The sequence below is a fragment of the Saccopteryx bilineata genome, chromosome 10 (genome assembly GCF_036850765.1).
Source record: "Saccopteryx bilineata isolate mSacBil1 chromosome 10, mSacBil1_pri_phased_curated, whole genome shotgun sequence".
In the NCBI taxonomy this organism is placed as follows: Eukaryota; Metazoa; Chordata; class Mammalia; order Chiroptera; family Emballonuridae; genus Saccopteryx; species Saccopteryx bilineata.
This window is the reverse complement of record NC_089499.1, coordinates 61,869,463-61,892,038: the sequence shown is the minus strand read 5'-3', so window position 1 is coordinate 61,892,038 and position 22,576 is coordinate 61,869,463. Positions and strand designations below refer to the sequence as shown.

The 22,576-nt window shown below is 43.4% G+C and overlaps 1 protein-coding gene and 1 pseudogene across 3 annotated transcripts in view; both read left to right on the top strand.

The window, feature by feature from the left end:
• The window catches only part of ARHGEF3 (Rho guanine nucleotide exchange factor 3), a 381,307-nt gene that overhangs the window by 169,654 nt on the left and 189,077 nt on the right, over positions 1–22,576 (top strand). Inside the window, exon 1 of one of the 3 annotated variants that reach the window (XM_066246136.1) lies at positions 7,030–7,169. The exons of the other annotated variants lie outside the window; for them this stretch is intronic. Within the exon in view, the coding sequence (XP_066102233.1) occupies positions 7,119–7,169 (51 nt within the window). The 5' untranslated portion in view covers positions 7,030–7,118. Of the gene's footprint in view, positions 1–7,029; positions 7,170–22,576 lie in introns of those variants that run through there. 3 annotated transcript variants of the gene reach the window in all.
• Positions 14,976–15,624, top strand: LOC136314334 (large ribosomal subunit protein eL14-like; annotated as a pseudogene).

The window sequence follows — 22,576 nt, the reverse complement described above, 5'->3', positions numbered from 1 at the left end:
GGGTCCTCTGCATCCCAGTCCGACGCTCTATCCACTGCGCCACCGCCTGGTCAGGCGCAAATTCAATTTCTTTATCCACTTATCCATTGATGGACACTGAAGTAGTTTCCATATCTTGGCTATTATAAATAATGCTACAATGAACATAGGAGTGAATTTATCTTTTTGAATTAGTGTTTTCATTCTCTTCGGATACTCAGAAATGGAATTGCTGGATTATATGGTAGTTTATTTTTAATTTTTTAAGGGATCTTTATACTGTTTTCCAATTTACATCCCTACCAACAGTAACCAAGGGTTCTCTTTTCTCCACATCCTCACCAATAGTTGTTATTTCTTGTCTCTTTGATAATAGCCAGTCTAAAAGGTATGAGGTGGTATCTCATTGTGGTTTTCATTTGCATTTTTAATAACTAATGATGTTGAGCGTTTTTTTTTCATATACATGGTTGGCCATCTATATGTCTTCCTTGGTACAATGTTTAGATCTTCTGCCCATTTTTAAATTAGATTGTGGATTTTTGCTATTGAATTGTATTAGTAACTCCTTATCAGATACATGATTTCAATTTATTTTCTCCCATTCAGTAGATTATCTTTTCATTTTGTTATGTTTTCCTTTGCTGTGCAGAAGCTTTTTAGTTTGATGTAGTCCCACTGATTTATTTTTGCTTTTATTGCTTTTGCTTTTGATGTCAGATTTTTTTTTTTTTTAAAATCATCCTCAAGACCTATATTAGGAGCTTACCATCTATGTTTTCTTCTAGGAGTTTTATGGTTTCAGGTCTTACATTAAGTCTTAGGTCACTAACTTTTTTTTTTTCCTTTTTTTTTTTTTTCTGAAGCTGGACACGGGGAGAGACAGTCAGACAGACTCCCGCATGCGCCCGACCGAGATCCACCCGGTACGCCCACCAGGGGCGACGCTCTGACCACCAGGGGGTGATGCTCTGCCCCTCCGGGGCGTCGCTCTATTGCGACCAGAGCCACTCTAGTGCCTGGGGCAGAGGCCAAGGAGCCATCCCCAGCGCCTGGGCCATCTTTGCTCCAATGGAGCCTTGCTGCGGGAGGGGAAGAGAGAGACAGAGAGGAAGGAGAGGGGGAGGGGTGGAGAAGCAGATGGGCGCTTCTCTTGTGTGCCCTGGCCGGGAATCAAACCCGGGACTTCTGCACGCCAGGCCAACGCTCTACCACTGAGCCAACCGGCCAGGGCTAGGTCACTAACTTTTTTTTTTTTTTTTTAATGGGGTGACATCAATAAATCAGGATACATATATTCAAAGATAACAAGTCCAGGTTATCTTGTCTTTCAATTATGTTGCATACCCATCACCCAAAGTCAGATTGTCTGCTGTCACCTTCTATCTAGTTTTCTTTGTGCCCCTCTCCCTCCCCCTTTCCCTCTCCCTTCCCCCCCCCCTGTAACCACCACACTCTTATCAATGTCTCTTAGTTTCACTTTTATGTCCCACCTACGTATGGAATAATGCAGTTCCTGGTTTTTTATGATTTACTTATTTCATTTCGTATAATGTTATCAAGATCCCTAGGTCACTAACTTTTAATGAAGAACTAATTATACTGAAATCTCATCATTTTGTTTTATGTAAATGAACTTATCGCAACCCTGATGAAATATGTTCTGTATCATATTTTTGGTGAGAAAATTGCTAGAAATTTCTCAATTAAAAAATGTCCTCAGCCCAGGCCAGATAGCTTGGTTGGTAGAGCATTGTCCCAAAGCGCATAGGTTGCTGGTTCAATCCCTGGTTGGGGCACATATAGGAACAGATCGATGTTCCTGTCTCTCTCCCTCTCTTCCTCCCTCCTTTCCTCTTTAGCTAAAGTCAGTAAATAAACCTACTCTCTCTCTCTCTCCCCCTTCCTCTCTCGCTAAAATCAGTAAATAAACATTTTAAAAAATGTCTTTAGGTGTATAAAATAGCAACACAGACTTGGTGAGCATGTGGCCATGTCTTAACTATGTCTCCATTTGGCTTCAGACCTTTTAGAATCTAGTAAGAGGTCGTCACCTATATGGTTGTATAACCAGATGTGGGAGGACAGGGACTGTTTTCGTATTATAGGCACCTTACAGTCAGTTTCCCATCTATAAATATATGGTGAGTCCACTCCACATACTTACACTTAAAGAAAAAATTATACTTTGAGGACCTAGGTCCCCAGAATTTTATTGTTTATATATACATTATATACATGTACGTATACATACATGCACACATATACACTGCATACACACACACACACACACACACACACACACACACACACACACACGGGGTCCTCGGGTTATGACACAGTTCTATTCCTACGACAGTGACATAACCCGAATTTTGGTGTGTCAAAACACATCCTAGCCTAAGTCACTTACCTATCCTGACACAGTTGTAAAATCATAATGTAGAACATAAAGACACAACTGAACTACAGAAAAAAGATATTGTGTATTCTTCTGCTGTGTGCAACCAAACTAGTTTGCTCACGTAGTCTATAAGTATGATGCTAGCGGCATAAGCTGAAACACTCATGTCTCATGTCTCAATTTTTTTTTTTACTTTATTCATTTTTTTTTTAGAAAGGAGAGAGACAGAGGAGAGAGAGACAGAGAGAGAGAAGGGGGGAGGAGCTGGAAGCATCAACTCCCATATGTGCCTTGACCAGGCAAGCCCAGGGTTTCAAACTGGCGACCTCAGCATTTCAGGTCGACGCTTTATCCACTGCGCCACCACAGGTCAGGCTCATGTCTCAATTTTTTAAAGTTTCTATGGGAATGAGCATTGTAAACTTGAAACATAGTATGTTGAGACTGTCATAACCTGAAGACCCCCTGTACACACACACACACACACATACTTTTTTTTTTTTTTTAACTATTTCACTTTAGTCCATGTAGAATTTATCTTGGATGAGTGTGAGGTAGGCCTTAACATGAGGCACTTTTTTTTCTCAAGAAATGTATTGTCCCATTTGTTAGTGATCTTTCTCTCCACCAGTGGTTTGTGGTCCAACATTTGCTATATGGCAAAGTTTGCAGTATCCCTGGGCAGGTTTCTGGCTGTCTGCTTCGGGGGCTGTGTGCATGTAGCAGGAGCTCTGAAGTCAGCTCACCCAGGCTCCACTCCTGACCCCACCACCTCCAGGATCTGTTGGTCATGCTCACACCTCCAGTGTGAGTCTCAGTTTTTAAAAATCTTTGCAGTAGAGATGAGAGTATGACCTACCTCAGGACAGTTGTAAAGATCAAATGAAAAATTCATGGTAAGTTCTCATATTAAAACATCAAAGGTCTGCAGTCACCGTTTATGGTTTCAGTAATTGTGGCTTTAGAATGTTTTAATATCTGCTCGCAGGTGCACTTTCGTCATGGGTTATGTTCTCATCGTTGGCAGAGGTAAGAAGAAAGTAACCGAGAGGTGACATTTCAAGTGCATCTTTCCTTAGTGTTCACAGGAGCTAATGAATTCAGTAAAGTTCTTCTATACCATGAGGTGCTCTGCACTATGGGTCTAAAAGTACACGATGTGGAAAGATGCCCTGGATGTTAAGTGACAAAAAAGAAGAGGTAGAATAATGTTATCATTCTACTTTTGAAAGAAACAATGTTATTATACCCAGCAAGTTATGTGTGTTTAGAACAAAATGTCTGGAAGGATTGCCACCAGAGGTTCCAAACTGGTGGCCTTCAGGTCGACTGTGTGTTATGTGGCCGGTACAGTATTTGAAAAATGAGGAATTAGTTGCCAGCATTTAAAAATTGAGAGATTTTATATAAAACCTAGAATTTCCACCTTGTTTAATAAAACTATAATATCTGGCATCCCAGGGCCAATAATCACTGGGGACCCCAATAAGCTGGAACTGACTGAGGCAGACGTGGTCAGTGCCACCTGCCCCTTTCAGTCACGTGTCTCACCCCAGCCCTGAAAGCGTTTGGGCTTTTGATTCCCTTATTGACTTCAGGTTTTGTTTTTTGTTTGTTTGTTTGTTTGTTTTTTCTGAAGCTGGAAATGGGGAGGCAGTCAGACAGACTCCTGCATGCGCCTGACCAGGATCCACCCAGCACGCCCACCAGGGGGCAATGCTCTGCCCATCCGGGGAGTCGCTCTGTCACGACCAGAGCCACTCTAGCGCCTGAGGCAGAGGCCAAGGAGCCATCCCCAGCGCCTGGGCCATCTTTTTGCTCCAATGGAGCCTCGGCTGCAGGAGGGGAAGAGAGAGACAGAGAGGAAGGGGGGGGAGTGGAGAAGCAGATGGGCGCTTCTCCTGTGTGCCCTGGCCGGGAATCGAACCCGGGACTCCTGCACGCCAGGCTGACGCTCTACCACTGAGCCAACCGGCCAGGGCCTACTTCAGGTTTTAACATGGGTGTTAAATTCTACTTTGGCAAATGGGACTGGAGTGGGGAGAAAAGTGGGGAGTCTTCTTTGGGAAGACTCCATTTTTACTTTTTGTACACCGTGTGCTTTGAAGGTATTAAAATGATACTATGTTACTGTTAACATTTAGAAATCAATAGAAAAATGTGTTTGACTACTTGGAGTTGTCCTAGATGCCACACAGAAACCCACATTACTGTCCCTTTATAGACTCTCATTATAAAGCTCGAAATGGACTTGAACCCTGCAGGGCAGGAGCCTCTTATTATTGAGATGCTCCTCCGAGGTGCCTTCTGCGTGGACCGATTTCATTATTGGAGTTCTTGTCTCTGGTTAAAGTAGAGGCATCGAAGGAAGTGGCCATGCCCTATTCTTTCCTTCCTTTCTGCAGGCTGCCCCGGTCCCCTGTCAGGGCGTCTGCTGGTCCTCCCTTCCTTCCGCCCCCCTCCACTGCTACCTGCCCCAGAGCCCGCGCAAGTTTCACCTCTTCCACGAAGTGCTACAGCCTACAGGTTTCGGTTCTCCATTCTCGTTCACAGTCAGCAGCGGAAGTAAGGCTTAATCATTCTAGGATTAGTTCATGTGAATGTGCCACCCTGCCAACCCCCACCCCCTGAAAGGAAATCAACTCTAGTGTGCCCTGGTTATCTTAGATTTCTTTTGGATGCTCACTGGGGTGACCGTGGCCTTGGCTGCTGGGGCTCTGCGTAGTAGCTTGTTCGAAAATTCTCCAGAAAAGGAGCAGCTGGGCTTGTGGGAACCTCCATTGTTCCTCAGGGGATTGATGTTACTCATTAGCAGAGCTGCCACCAACGCTGGCTAAATCAGGTTGTTTATAGGCCTGTGCAAATTCAGGAGCCTTTCTGTACAGGATACTAGGCTGAGAGGCCTTTTTAGGAATGCCTCCCCTACTCTGCTCCCCCTCCCCTGCCAGCCACCTTGCTCTGTGAGCCCAAGGCTGAGCTGAAACCCATCTTTTGTGGACACTGCTGTTTGATTTGCACATGGAACTGAGTGTTTCCTGGGTGCCAGACCTGGCAGGCACCACATATAAGCCTTGATGTAACCCAGATGCTTGCCTGAAAGGCCTGAATCTTTTCACAGTGATTTCACTTCCTTCTTTCTCCAAACAGATGGGACCCCCACGCCCACCCCATGCTCCTTGAAGCAAAACCCAAAGTGTCAGAGCAATGCTTTCAAAGCATTTGCTTTTCTTCAGGAGTGCCCTGTGGTTCTGGATATTGCTGCTGCTGTTTTTGTCAGTTCTTCTGCCTAGAGCACTCACAGAATTCTGCCCGTGTGTCTCTTGCTCTGAAAAGCCTTCCCAGACTTTGTCCCTATAAAAGATGCATTTGCCAGGTTATTTCATGGCCCCCTCAACACTTTTGCAAGTTCCTGGCAGCATTTACTTTGTCCTCGGTCATCAGCAGTTCATCTTTGTCCTACTAGAGCCCCGTGCAGCGGTGTGTGGACAGGGCCGAAGGCACTCTTCAGAGGCCCTGTGTTCGGGCCAGCCACTGGCCTAAGACAGTAGGGAGACCTGCTTTCTATTAAGCTCTGAAGTTGAGTCTTGGATTGAATCTTGTTCACATCAACCCTCTCTCTCTGCTGGGCTTCCCACTTGACTCAGGGCTGAGACAGGCAAAGGCTCTTTAAAAATCTGTGCCTTTGTAGCCTGAAGTTGAAACTAGAAAGATTTTTGCCAATCAAATACTACCCCATTAGGGAGCTGAAAACTAAAAGTAAATCATTGAAAACTACACGGGAACTATGTCTCCTTGGCTTTGAGCCCACCGCCACCATGCAGGAAGGGTGAGGGTGTTGATTTGTTTGTGGGGCGAGGTTGCACAGGGCATAGTTTTCATCTGAAACCTGGAGTTCACTGTGAGACCCTCTTTCTCACCCAGCAAGTCTGGGTTTGTGAAAGGCAGGGGACTGGGCCAAGGTGTTCAGTCTTGTGAGATCCTCAGTTCATAAAATGGGAAATGTCAGCCAGGAGTTCCTTCCATAACTCTAGAAGAGCAGCAAGGCCTCTTGTTATCCATGTCAAAAGCTGAAAGGGAGGTTTCCAGAAGCAGCTATTTTGAAGAAGCTCTGAAGAGAAGATTTGCCTAAGACAAAAAGAAACAGGTGGGTGTGGTCCTCACCACCAGTCTCATTCATTGAGTTGCTATGCAATTGGGACTCAGAGTGGGCTCGTAACCGGACAGGGACTCTGACTCTTGGGTAAAGTTCAAGTATATAGATTCCTCTTTGAATACCCCGAACTGTCCCCAAATGTTCCTTTTCCCTTCATTTCACCCCTTCGTTTGGTGTGCGAAGTTCTATATCTGAGGTAGGCTGTCCTAGCAGCAAGCCCTTCAGAGCTGCTACAGTGCACAGCATAGCTCTAGGTGGGGACGCCGCGAGCATTGTTTATTTCTTACAGACTGGGTTGTCAGCCAGAAACTGAATTTCAGGTGTGCCTTTGAGTGCCAAAAGGCGGGGTGCTTTGAGAGAGCCGCAGCAGCGGTGGCAGCAGCAGGCACAAGAAACCGCCGGAGCCCTTGGCTGGTGTGGTTCTCAGCTCCTGACACTTGTAACTGATGGCCCCTGTCACTTCCTGTCATACAGCCCAAGTTGGGGGGGAGGAGTTCCTTCAGGGAAACCATGCTCTACTCGGCTCAGAGTATCCCGTCCACAGGGCTCCGCCACTGTTAGGGGCGGGGGACTCCCGGGTGGATGAGGCCGGAGCGCCCCATGGTGTGGTGTTGCTTCTTTGTCCGTGCTCAGGTAAGCTCCCTGCGGTTGAGCTGGGGCTGGACCAGCTCCCATCTCTCATCCAAGCCTGGTTGAGTGGCACCAAGAGCTGAGGTGTGGGAGGACGCAGCTGTCTTTTTCCCTCCCAAGAAACTGAGCAGGAAGCTGCTGTTAAAAATACCTGGGATGATGGAGGCTGACTTCTGCCTCATTTTAGTATGAATCAGAAAAGAGCTGTGTGGTTGTGTTTAAGACCACAGATGGTTGTGCTTGGTGGAGATAGTGAGTTAAGCGGCATGCCTCACTGTCAGTGTGTCCTTTAGCATCTGTGATTGGAGGAGAGCAAGGGGAGGTGGGTCTTTTCACACTTTGCTCCATGGTGCTAGTGTATTAAGTTTTATAAGAGACCTGTTTTCAGTTAATGGGAAGAAAAAGAGGGTGGAAAAGGATGTATCTGCAGGATTTCTAAGATCTCTTCTTTGGATTGGAAGATGGCTGAACTCAGTTTTGGAAGTTCATTATGCTTGGAATAACTTTTTTGTAGGTTTCCTTAAAGTAATCCTGGTGTTTTGAATGTATTCATCATTGAGAAGATGAAGTCAAATAATACCAGGGGATATACTCAGACTCACTGGTGTTCTCATTCAGAATGTTGATGCCTGGCGTGGATTATTTTGGAAGGAGAGGCTGAAAATGTCCTATTACTATGGGCTGTTTAGGAGCACTGAAGCCTACTCTCTCTGTCTCTTTTATTTGTTTGTGGGTAGTGTTAAAGCTTTGTATAAGCCAAACATATTTTCTAAAGGAAATGCCCATTGCTTTTTCTATTCCTCTCATCAGAATTATATTTCTGAGACTGAATTTTGTACCTGACCATTATAGACATACATTTTTAATCTTTCCATGTGATTTAGGTGGTTTCATTATCTTTCTCCTTTCCCATCTCACTCACCTAGCTATTTGTTCACCTGGTAAAAAATAACTTTTGAGTCTTTCATATATGGAAATTAACAACATTTAAAATGATTTACTACATTTCAGTGATAGTTAATAAAATATTAATAGAAAATAGTATAATAATAGCTAACAATTATTAGATGTTTTCATGTTACTACACACCTTATTCTCATTAGCTCATAAAATTCTTAGTGCTGTGAGGATTGGCTAATAGTATTATCACCATTTTGCATATGGTAAAACTGAGGCTTAGAGAAGATAATTAAATATTTCCAAGGTTATCTAGCTGGTTAGTAGATCAGATTTCAAATTCCAGCAGAATGGATTCAGAAATGACATTCTTAGTCATTGGTACTGCGTGATTATTTTAATGATGGGGCCCTTCCCACTTCTGTCATATGCAAGATCTTTGGTGACACTTTGCTTTCAAATCCTTTGACAGATCAGCCTGTTTAGGTGGATGTTTGTCATAGTTCAATGAACGCTTACATAAGAGGCATCTATGACAAGTCACTGCCTTCTCTGGACTCAGTTTCTCCAGCTATCAAACAGTGATGTCTCTAAACTCATTTTAGCTCTGATATGAATCTTAGGTATATAAATATCTTGTCCAAAAAATAAAAAGTAGTTCTCATATTTTTCCTATTTCAAAGTCAAATGATTTAATGAGTGCTTTTAAGTACACATTTCTCAAAGATATCAACTGGAACTCAACATGTAATTGCTGGCTACTGACCTTTATTCTGCTTGTGAAATATTATTAAATGAATTTTTATTTCTTGGCTCTGAGAATCTCCAAAGAAAGGATCCGGAGGAATTGGGCTGGGTATGGAGGGTAAGAGAGGAAGGGGAGAAGCCCTTTACAGGACTCATAAATTCATCCTCTGAGATTTGGCCAAGGTCGTTCTGTACCCATAGAAAAATGATAGAGTGTAATGGTTAAAAGCATTGGGTTTGAGAATTACAGAGATACAGATTTGAGTCCCAGCTTTACCTCTTACTAACCATGCAGTCCAATGCATGTTACCAAACCTCTCCGAATCTGTTTTCTCCTCTTTAAATGGGAATAATAAATATTGTGAGAAATAAATAAAATGACTCCTGACAGCACTTAGCACAGAGTCAGTGCTCAGCAAGTACGATCCATGTCCCAGGCCTTATTGACCATAATGCATGTTGGTAGCTATCAGAAATATGAATCCTTAGTGTGAAAGGGCTTAGCAACAACAGGACTCTGAAACATCTTATATCCTGTGATAAAGATGGTTTGATTTTGTGGAGGGAAGGAAACGGCATATTCCACAGAAGGTCAATACTTCATTTTAAATTGCCGATCCCAGACATATTTTCACAGCTTGCCCGAACACCAAGTGGGAGCCATGGAAGGGGAAGTTGATTCAAACCAGATCCTAAAAGGTCTGTCTTGATGGAACACTGAGAGGTATGACTCGGAGAGGGCTAGGTCAGGATGGTGACCCTGAGTGTCCATTGGGACAGAAACAATGGGTGACTTCAGGACCTAAATATAGACTATGTGGATGTCACTGAGAGAAGCCAGTTCCCGATGCTGACCAGGGAGGGCGGGTCTCTTGAGAAGAGCTCAGGAAGCAGCCCTGGGGTCCAGCCTTTGCTCTTTCAGCTTCTCCTGGAGCACTGGGCTGGGAGTCAGGAGTTTGGGATTCAAGTTCTAGGTTTTGTGGTTAGCTTTGGGCAATGACAAACTTCCCTGGGCACCAAGTTCCCAATAGAGACATGGTTGTTAAGAACCTGATCCTGGAAGTTGAAGCTGAGATCTAATTCTCACTACCACTTGGCCTTGGGCAAGTTCCTTACTTCTCTGGGCCTCAGTTACTTTACCTACAAAATGGAAATGTTGATAGCATCTGCCACAGATACTATGAGGAGTGTATAAAATATCTGTGAAACCTTTAAAACAATACACTTTGTCAGTGCTCAAAAAATTCTAGCTGTGATTATGATTGTAATGTGTAGGAAAATGAGACTTGACATGGGTCAGCGTTTCATAAACTGCAGTTGTGTTTTCCATATCCACACACCGCTTGTACTGTTATTTTTTACTTACTGTTTTTTTTTTAATTCTCTACTTGTTTTTGTATGTTTGTTTGTTTAAACTGGGGCTCATCTTAAGCAGCAGTAGTCCTAAAATCATTAAGCACTGTAATGTGTTATAATGTGTCCAGGTCTACAGTATATGGTCTGAAATGATATTGTGTCACCAGCACGTCCACTTTCCACACTTTGGGGACTGTGAAAGCAGTGGCTTTGAGCATCTGAGGCCCAGGTTGCTGCCTGCTGGTTATTTTCACAGTGCTCATCCCACCAGAATGAACAGTCCGCCCACCCTTTCCTTTATCAAGCGCTGCTGAGAACCAGCTTTGTACTTGACTCTAGGCTAGCCACCAAGATTACCAAAATATGGGCCTCAAGCTTCTCCTGTCTTCTTTGAATGGCACACACCTGCCCAGAGAAAATGGAATAGACAGAGCCATAAAATGACCCAATTGCTGTCTCACAAGCCACCTTAAGGAAAAGAGAAACCACTTTGCCTGAAATCTCTGGATGTGGGTAAAGGACTGTCTCAGCCAGTTTTTGCTGAGTAACAAGTACCCCAAACTCAGTGGCAAACAATAGCAAGCATTTATACTTATGCCCAAAGATGTGCAGGTTGGCTGGGGTATTCTGCCCCACTGGGTCCATTAGCTAACCCTGTATATATTCTTTTCCTGGGGAGCTAGCTCAGAAGGTCCCAGAAGAGCAAGCAGAAACACACAGTATTGCTTAAGGTTTAGGTTCAAGATTGGTACATTGTCCCTTCCACCCATATTCCATTGGCCAGAGCAACCCTCAAACCATGGAGCTTGAGAGGGGGCATAAAAGTTTGGTAAAGAATAAATTAATCTACCACAGAGGTTATTCCTACTTACTCCCTCAACCTACATTTATTGAGGGTCTACTATGTGGAACACTCTTCCATGTTGGGGGGAGATACATATAGTAACCAATAAATAATGAAAGATGCTAACGTCTAACCCCAAGCCTGGCGTGTATTAGGTTCTAAATGAATATGTGATGAATATCTGCTTGTACCTCTGGATTGCTGACTAGTGATGAGTACATCATATAGGTTATCTCATTTTATGCTACCATCCCCCCCCACTTCCCTGTTGAAAGCAGGTATAGTCATCTCAGGTCAGAGGAGTGCAATATTATGTTGGCCTGTTTAATGCTTATACTCTTCTGACATGAGGAAGGGGAGAGTCTGTGAGAACACAGAGGTGGGAGAAGCCATGCACAATGATCAACCCTGATGTGGGGGAAAGAGGTAGGCATTGCAGCAAAGAGGCTCAAGTTCAGATCTATCATGAGTTTAGTTAGTCCCATGTACAACTTGTTCACTGTCTTGGGTGCTAACTCTTCAAGCAACCACCATATATGAGGACTTGAGCATGGTACATAGCCTATCATAGTTTCTCTATATCACTGGCCCTCTGCTTTCTTGAGGACATACATTTTTGAATGTTCTCTTCTGTGCAGGCCTATGGTCCCAGATGAAGAACTCTGCTCTAATTATTTATTCCATCCCATCCCCCTTTTCTTTCCTTCTCTCTCTTAAAAACTTCAGCCAATAAAAGAGATGTTTTTCTGTATTTATATGCCAGTGTCAGGGTAGGGTCTGACTCATAGTAATTGCACAATGAGTGTTTTTTTAGCTAAATGAGAGAATGAGGATGAAGGTGTTGATGGTATCTCCTTTGCACGTATGTAGGGTGACAGAGCTTTTGGACTGGATGAGATAGGAAAACTCATATAATACAGCCCCTTTACTTCATAGATGATAAAAATGAGACCTACAGAGGTCAGTTCACTTGCCCAAAGGCACACAGCTGCTGCTTCTAATAATAATAATAATAATAATAATAATAATAAAATTAATGTTTTCCTTCAAGCAGATGACTTATTTTCAGATACAGTTAGGTTGCATTCTCTCAGTACCTGGTTAAAAAAATGTCCATTCTGACCTATCAGTTTTATGGATCACATTGCAACACTGTTTTTTCGGTCTTCGTAACCAAAGACATGGATAACACAGACATATGGCAAGTCTCAACTGTAGACCATGGGGCAGTGGGTCCCTTTAGGGCAAAGCCAGCATCATCTCTTCCTCCAGGTCTTCCCTTCCTACTGTCCCTCAGCCCTCAGCCAGAGCTGTGTGTACAGACTGCTGAGAATGCAGAGTGGTTGGGCTGAGACAGGGACATTTGTCAAGCCTAGGGGCCAGGTCAAGCCAAGGGTATAAGGGCGACTGGCTCGGGGTTGAAGCAAGGGAGGGATTTGTTCATGCACAATCCTGGAAATCTTATCTGGAGCCCTTCTTCTATTCTTAGTTTTGAAGGCACTTTGTTCTCTGGTGCATTGTTTAACAGCAGCTAGGAAATCAGTCCCTGCTTGGGGTCAGCAGTGCCCTGGTTCCTGCCTGTGGCCGCCCAGGTGGGAAGTGAACTGGTTTACTTCAGGGCTGGTATTTCATCATCAAGATCATCGCCACCCTTTCTCCTTTTGTTGCCCACCCCGTCTGCTTAGCACAGGGAAGGGCGAGAAGGGAAAAGAGAGTCCAGGGAAGCTATTTTCCTGTGTAGCAACAGTAGCTACACATATTGCTGTATAAAAAAAAACACACTAAAATCTAGGTCTCAACCACAGAACACTGTGCCCTCTGAAGCAGTGTTGTCCCAGAAATAGAGTACATGCCATAGATGTCATTTTAACTTTCTCATAATCACATTAAAAGAGGTAGAAATAGATGAAATTAATTTTAATGATTTATTTAACCTAGTACATCAAATATTAGCATTTCAACATGTGATCAGTATAAATACTTTTGTGTTCATACCATCTTCAAAATCCAGTGTGTGTTATATACTTAGAGCACCCCTGAGTTTGAGTGCTCAGTACCCACACGTGGCTCGCAGTAGCCCCTGAATAGCGCAGGTCTAGAGTAGTGCCATCCAGTAGAGCTTTTTATGGTGATGGTAATATTTTATATCTGCACTGTCTCCTACGGAGGCTGTTTAAATCTAAACAGCCACATGTACCCTGTAGCTACTATACTAGACAGTGCAACTCTAGAGATTGATCTTATTAGCAAAATACTGATTTAAACTTGACCAAGGTATTATTTTTCACTTACCGTATTGGCAGAGATTAAAAAGGTGGATGACAGTTTGGCGAGGGTAACAAGGCCACTAGAATAAATTAGAATGGGCTTTATGAAGAACAATTTGGCAATGTTCATCAAAATTACAAATATGCATTCCCTTTGGCCCAACAGTTCCATTCTTGGATATTGCAGCCTTTCACATATGTAGACTGGTTTATGTAGAAGGATATTTGCTGAAGCAAGATTGGAAACCAGATACATGGCCAATCAGTAGGGAACTAGATAAATAAATTATGGTACATTTTTAAAATGTGACTTGCAACTATTGAAAAATAAGGCCAATTTTTATTTGATGGGGTGGAAGCCAGTCCAAGGTCTAGTGTTGAGCGAGTGTATAGCAGTGCATATAGTATGCTGCCATCTGGATGAAAGAAATGACTTGCTTATTACTGCCTAGAGCAGTTCTGGAAGAACGTAAAATGAACTGATCACAGTGGTATCTCCTGAGGGAGGAAGGGATGCTGGGATGGGAAAGAGGTCTGTTTATCATTGTATGGTATACCCTTTTGGAATTTAATCCCATGCATTTGAATTATCTACTCAAAAAATAAATATCAAGAACATAAAAAGAGGAAACTCTAAGGGAAGGGTAAACCAGAGAAGCCTTCCTAGAGGAGGTGACCTTTGGGTTGCATCATAAAAGATGCATAGGAGTCCTGAGGCTTAGAGGCATGGACAAGCAGGACAGGTTCAGGTATCCATGTGTACCCAGTGGTAGGCAGAATACTAAGTGTACAAAATAGGGTAGTAGTGGAGTTTGTACAGGCAATGGGCTAGCCAGATGGGAAGACTTTTGTGAGCAGAGTTTGGATTTAACTCTATGAGCCAAAGGCAGCCATTGACAGTTTGAAAGAAGTGGGAAATAACATGACTGTGTCTGTGTGAAAGACAACTATTGGCAGAAGGATGATTCAAAACAGTGGTTCTCAAAGTGTGATCAAGGATTCCTAGGAGTCCCCAAGATTCAGAAACAAACTATGTAATTACAAAACAGATTTTTCTTCATACAGTGTCAACCAAAAAAACGATCACAGATTGATTGCAGAAGCAGGTATGTGAATCCAACTGTTTTCTATGCAGCCAGACATTAAGAGAGTTGTAGCCTGACCAGGCGATGGCGCAGTGGATAGAGTGTCAGACTGGGATGCGGAGGACCCAGGTTCGAGACCCCGAGCTCGCTAGCTTGAGTGCGGGCTCATCTGGCTTGAGCAAAAAAAAACTCACCAGCTTGGACCCAAGGTCACTGGCTCGAGCAAGGGGTTACTTGGTCTGCTGAAGGCCTGTGGTCAAGGCACATATGAGAAAGCAATCAATGAACAACTAAGGTGTCGCAACAAAAAAACGATGATTGATGCTTCTCATCTCTCTCTCCATTTTTGTCTGTCTGTCCCTGTCTATCCCTCTGTCTCTCTGACTCTCTCTCTGTCCCTGTAAAAAAAAAATGTTTTAAAAAAGAGAGTTGTAGAAGTATGAAACAATGTTTCTCTTCTCACTCTATAGATTGTTTTTGGAACATATAGTTACTTTTCATTAAGCTATGGTAGGTAGATTAATAAATAATATACTATTACTTTTAAAAGAAGGAGTATTTTTTATGCACAAGGTTGGGAAAGACTTCTTCCTTCTTCCCCGATGCCGCCAACATGGTGTTTAGGCGCTTCGTGGAGGTTGGCTACGTGGCCTTTGTCTCCTCTGGGCTGCATGCAGGGAAGCTGGTTGCAGCTGTAGATGGTATTGATCAGAACAGGACTTTGCTTCATGGACCTTGCACTCAAATAAGGAGACAGGCTATGCTTTTCAGCTGCATGCAGCTCACTGACTTCATCCTCAAGTTTGTGCCATAAGTATATGTGACAAGCCTGGCAGAGGGCAGATAGAGGTACAGAATGGGCAGCCACGAGGTGGGCCAAGAAGATTGAAGCCAGAGAAAAGAACGCCAAGATGACAGATTTTGATAGTTACAAAATCATGAAGGCAGAGCAAATGTGGAACTGAATAATCAAGCTTTAAGTTAGGAAGCTTCAAAAGGCAGTTCTCCAGATAGCTCTCCCAAAAAAGCACCTGCTGCTAAAGGTGCAGCTGCAGTCGCTGCTGCGGAGATTCCAGCACAGAAAGGTGACCACTGTAGGCAAGAAGGCTCCAGCCCAGAAGGCTCCAGCCCAGAAGGCTCCTGCCCAGAAGGCTCCAGCCCAGAAGGCTCCTGCCCAGAAGGCTCCAGCCCAGAAGGCTCCTGCCCAGAAGGCTCCAGCCCAGAAAGCACCTGCTCCCAGGGCATCTGGCAAGAAAGCATGAGACCATATGAGGCTATTATAAATGTAATGAAAAAAGGCACATTTTAAAATAAATTTCTTGATTTTACTTTCTAATACTGCAAATACTGATATAACCCACATCAACAAAAGCCCTCAATGGTTTTTAAAAGTATAGAGGGATCCTGAGATTAAAAAAAAAATTGACAACTGTTGTTCTGGAAGCAAGGAGGCCCTGTCTGCTTGTGATTCTGGTTAGATCAAGAGAACCTATTGGGAAACAAATGCAGCTATCCACACATTAGTGAGGTAGGAGGCAAGAGCTAGCAGTACTGGAGCTGGTGTGTTTTGTGTCTGAGTGCAACGAAATGATGTGGGCAGGTATGTCTGAAAGAGGGAGCTGGAGTAATGGATCAGTTTTTTTTTTAATAATTTTTTAAAGGTCACTGATTTTAGAGAAGGGAGAAAGAGAGAAAGAAAAAACCATTGATGTTGTTGTTCCATTTATTTATGTATTCATTGTTTGATTCTTGTATGTGCCCAGACTGGGTATTAACCCACAACCTTGGCATGTCAGGATGATGCTCCATACAACTGATCTACCGGCCAAGGCAATGGGTCTATTTTGACTGGTGGCAATGGAGGCGCCTATCTGATATTCACAAATAGATATGGCTGTTATTTCAGTCCTTTGCTGCTATGAAATTCCTGAACATCGATATACAAGTCTCCACCATGTGCAAGAATGGCTCTAGAGTAACTGCCTAGAAGTAGAATGCTGGGCAGGGAGGCATATACATCTTCAGCTTGGCTGGCTGATACCAGGTTGCTCTCTAACCTAGGACCTCCCTCCAGCCCTGTATGAGACTCCTCATTGTTTCAGCCCTTATTATTGTCACACTTCTGAATTTTGCCAATCTGGTGGGTGTGAAATGTCATCTGGCTGTTTTAACCCCAACCCCACCATCACTCCTACACCCACCACTCACTTGGGAGCCTAAGATACTAAACTCTGAATTGTAGACAATTCAGGAAATCTTTAACTCAAGGAAAGGTGTGTGTGTGTGTGTGTGTGTGTGTGTGTGTGTGTGTAAGAGAGAGAGAGAGAGAGAGAGAGAACACAGAACCACTGTATTCTGGTTCCCTGGGTGAGGAAAAAGTAAAAAATTCAAGCATTGCTCTTTATTTTAGATAGAAACCACCCTGTCAGTGTTCTTATTCTTGTGGTGTTTGCTGTTCTTTGGGCCAATTGAGTCTGCCCTGAAGGAGAGGAAATCAGGCCTTTCTCAGCATTGCCTGGTCTGGGCTGCTGTTTGAGGCTTTCCTCAACACCCTGCTGGGGCCTTAAGCTGAGACCTGAAGCTTTGGGCAAACAGATGTTGAGTATGAATCACCTTATCTGGATGGGTCACTTGTATTCCCCTGCAGGAAGGGCCAGTCCCTCCAACCTAAGACCTATGCAGTTGCACAGGGTCCTCCCTCTGTTCAGACGGAGCATATGCTTAGTGTAACACTCTTCTCTCGCTGTCTTGAAACTCAATTTTTGGATAAGTGACCCCACATTTCATCTTCCTCTTAGCCAGTTCTGCATAAAGCATCCTTGTGCCTCTCAGATTAAAAAGGCTGTGAGCAGCTCCTTAAGTCTCACTGTTCTTACTCTGTGCAAGGCCTACTGTTCCCCACCATTAGCCCCAAAGCTCTTGGGTGAAACACTCATTTCTTCATTTCATGCTCTTTCTCCCTTCCTTCCTTCCTTCCTTCCTTCCTTCCTTCCTTCCTTCCTTCCTTCCTTCCTTCCTTCCTTCCTTCCTTCCTCCCTCCCTCCCTCCCTCCCTCCCTCTCTCTCTTTCTCTCTCTTTCTCTCTTTCCCTCCCTTTTTTTCCTTAGGTGAGAGGAGAGGAGATAGTGAGGCAGACTCCGACATGCGCCCCAATTGGGATCCACCTGGCAATCCCATCAGGGTCTGAAGCTCAAGTACTGAGCTATTTTTAGCACCTGAGGCCTATGTGCTCCAGTGGAGCTATACTCAGCACCCAGAGCCATACTCAAACCAATCGAACTACTGGCTGAGGGAGAAGAGGGAGAGAAAGGGGAGAGAGAATGGGGGGAAGAAGCATATGGTCGCTTCTTCTGTGTGCCCTGACTAGGAATTGAACCTGGGACGTCCTTATGCTGGACCAACACTCTATCCACTGAGCCACTGGCCAGGACTGCATTTATTTTCTTTTGTACGTGTGTGTGTATGTGTAGTATATATGTGTATTTATATATACACACAAATTCATATTAATATTATTAATATTGACATATACACACTGTCAGTTCTCATTAGTCATAGATTCCATATTTGCCTACTTACTAAAACTTATCTGTAGATCCAAAATCTGTCCTCACAGCACTGTTGCAGTCATTCACAGACATGAATAGAGCAGTGAAAAATTTGAGTCACTTGATGTGCACATTCCCAGTTGAGGTCGAACCAGGCAACACTCTTGTTCTGCCTTCTTGTTCCAATTCAAATACTGTAAACAAGTGTCTTTTTTATGGTCTTTTCAGTGCCATGTTTTCCACATTGTTTGGTTTTATGTTGATGTCACTGTTTAAAATGCCCCTTAAGAGTAGTGCTCCGTGCTGTCTAGTGCTCCCAAACACAAGAAGGCTGTGATGTTAGATGGGCCTCCTTCAGGCACAAGTTTTTAGCTTGCTGTTGGCCATGAGTTCAGTGTTAAATGAATCAACAATATATATTAAATAAACACATAAAACAAGACACGTCTTGAAATGGTTGATGAAAACATTGTGACCAGAGGCTTGCAGGAACTTAATCTTGTATTTCTTCTAGGAGCAAATAGTTCAGTATTCACTACCTTATTGTTCATGGAGACTTATAGACCATAACTGCCATGAAAAACAAGAACCAACTGTGTATGCATATGATGTACATAGGTACATACGTCTGTGGATGTGGATGTATGCTTATCTTTTCTTCACCCTTTCTCTCTCCCTTTCCTTTTTGCCTCTCTTTCTTTTTTCTCTGGATCCCTTGCATTTTCTGTTCTTCATTAATCATTGGTCTTTCTGACATTAGCCTTGAATCCTCAAAAGGGACCCAAGGCAGGTGCCTTTGTCAATTCTGTCAGTACACATTTGTGGGTCATTTTCTTTGTGCATGGCCATGCTAGAACCTGAACACAAATCTTGTGTTTCAAAAGTATCACCTACAAATATGATTATTTTAGTCTGGGATTTTGCGGTAAATTGGGAATTTCATATTTACTTCTAGAAAGTGTTTCTCAGCCTCTGCCATTCTCATTGCCCACTCTGGCCCTGGCCCAGCAGTCTCCCTGGCCACGTATCATACACACAAACAATATTGAAAGGAAACTTTAAGGGTCATTTGGTCTAACTCCCTTATTTTGCAGATAATAAAACTGAGATCCAGAGAGGGAAACTGAAATTCCCAAGGTCACATAGCCAGTTCGATGGCCTTAAAAAGATTGATAACAACCAAGTATTAATTGTTGCTCTATTTTATTACTTATGCATCAGGTATGAGTGAAATAAGATAAGTTGTGATCTAGTAACTTTCTTTTTTTGATTGACTGACTTTAGAGAGACAGAGGAAGGGGGAGAGAGAGAGAAAAAGAGAGAGAAGCAGTCATTTGTTGTTCCACTTAGTATTGAACCTGCAACCCTGGTGTTTTGGGCCAATGCTGTCATCAACTGAGCTAACTGACCAGGACTGATCTGGTAACTTCTGATAAAAATCTATAAAACAGATTTCTACAAGTTGTGTACATTGTAATCAAGCTAGAGAAAATAAACAAATATATATTTTAGAAAACTAAGTTGAATGTTTTATTGTTTTGTATTTTTAAACAGGAACATTTCATGGATATGTTTGTAACATAGAGGGTTTTTTAAAAATTCCTTGTTTGGGTGGTTTTCACCATCAAAATATCTTTTATAATACATTCGAGTGGCATCACTGGGTCCTCATGACATGTAGTATAGGGTTGAGAGCCAAGACTGTAACAACAGAGGGGAGAAGCCTCCCACAAAGCTGACCAGGAAACAGGTCTGGCAGACCTCGCTTCCCGCTCACACCCCAAACCTTAGCCTCCACTCCCTCCCCTCCCAAAAAGGGAAAACATGCCCAGTAAAGATAACGTGCCCATCCTCAAACAAAGCATGGCTAACCATTCGGGTCCCCCAAGCACTCCCATTTCCTGTGGCTAAAGTTAGACCTGTTAGATACGAATTTCATTTTTAATCCATGACTGGGCAGGCAGAGGGCTACGAATCCTCTCCAGAAAGGACAGGAAAAAGGAGGAGTCCCTCTGCAGTCATCCCAAGGGAGAGGGGTTCAGAGTGTTGCTTGTTCTATACTTCTCCTAAGCAGCAAAAATGCATGGGACAGTTACTTTGTGTGACAGTGATGAGACTGGGTTCCCACAAAGAAAGTATTTTCCAGACCTCCCTCATTGTGAATCACCTTTTACCAGAGCCACATAGAAAAATACTTAACATTTTCTATAAAACAAAACAATTTTCCTTATATTTATTTTTCCTTCTATTATCATAATTAACAAAACCAATATGCTTGCCATAAATAGGATATAACTATGAAGATAAGCAGTGCACAAAACAATATAACTAAACTCTGGCTAGATGTCGTTTCACCCAGAAAAGAAAGATTGAGGTTGGTTAGCATTAGGTGGGTATTAAAGGTGAGGTGGCCCTCTTTCTCCTTCACGTTGGACAGTGAATTACAAATACGATAATTTTCTTGCAATGTGATCTGATGCTAGGTAAAGACTGGTATTGTAGCAGACTCTCCCAGTGCTTTGCTCATAGCCCCGAGGCTCACTCTAGATGCTACCTGGAGAGTCCCCTGCACTGACCTGTGACTTCTTGCATCCTTCTACCTCAGGGGGTGTCTAGCCACAAGGGTTAAAATCCTGAGGAGCCCCTCTCTACCAAGGGAAGGCAGGAGCTAGGGCATTGAATACCTCCACCTCCTCAGCGCTCGGTGGGAAGTTACGAGGCGTGTCCTGTGTCTGTTAGGGTGTCCTCAGTGCATAGAACTCCAGCTGCCCATGGCTGTAACCTGCTGGCTCCACATCCTTCTGAGGCTTCACTCCTTTCCCCAGCTCACTGCCCCACGTCCCATAGTTCTTCCTGGCATTCCCCTCCCACGTAAACAGCCTGGACCTATCTCTTTACCCCAGGATCTGCTCTGAACAGAACCCACACTAAGACGGCTGGTAAGCATACAACCTAACATAACCTCACAAACCGCTGTGGCTCCAGGCCTGTCCTTTGTGAAATACTACACCAAGGTATACACCCAAATAAGCAACTTACCATTTTCTTCTTAAAAGCTCAAAAATATATTAAAATTTTTAGTGTTTGACTCTGCCATTTCCCCTAACATATTATTCTTATGAGTAACATCGTTTTCCGTTTTGCTCTTCCTCTTCCAATTGGTATTATTACAATTTGCTAATAAATAATTTGCCTGTAAAGTTAATTCACTGCGTGGCATTTATTTATTGTTTGCTCATGTGGGACATCTAGTGAGTAGAACAGCACTGTCCGTTTGTGATCACTCAGAGTAAACGTTTGCTGATGAATCGATGTTGAGCTCTGGCTAAACACAGCAGGCTAGTGCTGCCAAAATTGGAGAGCCACTATCTGGCAGGCTTTTGCAACATTCTAAGAAGAACCAAGGCCCCCAAATTAGGGAGATTTAAAAGGTGCTTCTGCAAGATGGAGCTTCTGTTTTGGCCCAGGTCCCATTAGCAGAACTGAAATTTCAAGGCAGAACTGAAGTTCTAATGGGAAGAGGATTTCTTGTCTTCAGGTTGGAATCTATGCCTGGAATGTCTGGTCCCATGAAACATCAGCTGTTGAGAGTGGTGAAGTCCAGGGTGAGCGGTATCCCAGCATATATCAAAGAGCCAGAAGCATTTTTAAATGACATTGCATCAAGACCTCTGAGAGGAAGGCAGGGATTGGGCCAGCTTCATGGACAGGGCTCTCTGCTCAGAAAGGCTCCACTCCTTACAGAACGGTTTTCAGAGTAGTCTTGACTAACATGTACATTGAATTGCCTAATAAAAATTTGTTTAATATTTGAATGGATAGATGCTTGGCAGTCAAACATGCTTTGGGTTTTCAGGAATGGTGACCTGAGAAGCAGTGAGTAGTCTCAGAATGAGTGCAAATCACAGACGTGTTCCTACACTTTCTTTCTTTCCCCGGACTGGCTGCATTATTTGTGGGATCCAGTGCAAAATGAAAATATGGAACCCATGTTAGAAAAATTATTAGGAATTTCAAAATGCTGACTACAAAACATTAAACAAGAAAATGGTAACATTTTAAAGGGATTACTACAACAAAGAAGGGACGGACACACATGATGCTGAGAGGCCATACTGGGAGATTTGATCTGGTTGAGAGCCATCTGGAAGAAAAGGGTGGGAAGTGGTTTCTAGGCTGAGGAACAGCCTGTATAAACACCCAGGGAGCAAGGAAAAGGAAAAGCTGAGAGGCCAGAGCTCAGAGCAAAGGGATGAAGGCAGAGATGAGACGTAGATTGGGATCTGACTTTGGTTTTAGAGAAACGAGCACGTCTGGAGAAATTCATGACTTGGCTAAAAATAATACGAAAAAAGAACAGTAAAATTATTCACCCTATATTCTCTTCACATACACTGAGAAGGAAAATTGCCCTAGTACAGTTCTTATTCTTATTAATAGGAGATGCTGTTTTTCCATTTAAACAATCACATGTATGGGCACTGGCCAATCAGAATAGGCACCAGGTACTGTGAGCAGGACATGCGAGGAGAGAGAACTTGAACCTTTAATGATGAGAGGTCTTTTGAAGCTCTCCTTCCCCACTCATCCTCATCTTTGCTTGGCTGGCTCTGGCCTGTCATTCAAATGTCCCTTCTCCCAGAAGCCTCCCTGACCACTCTTTCTAG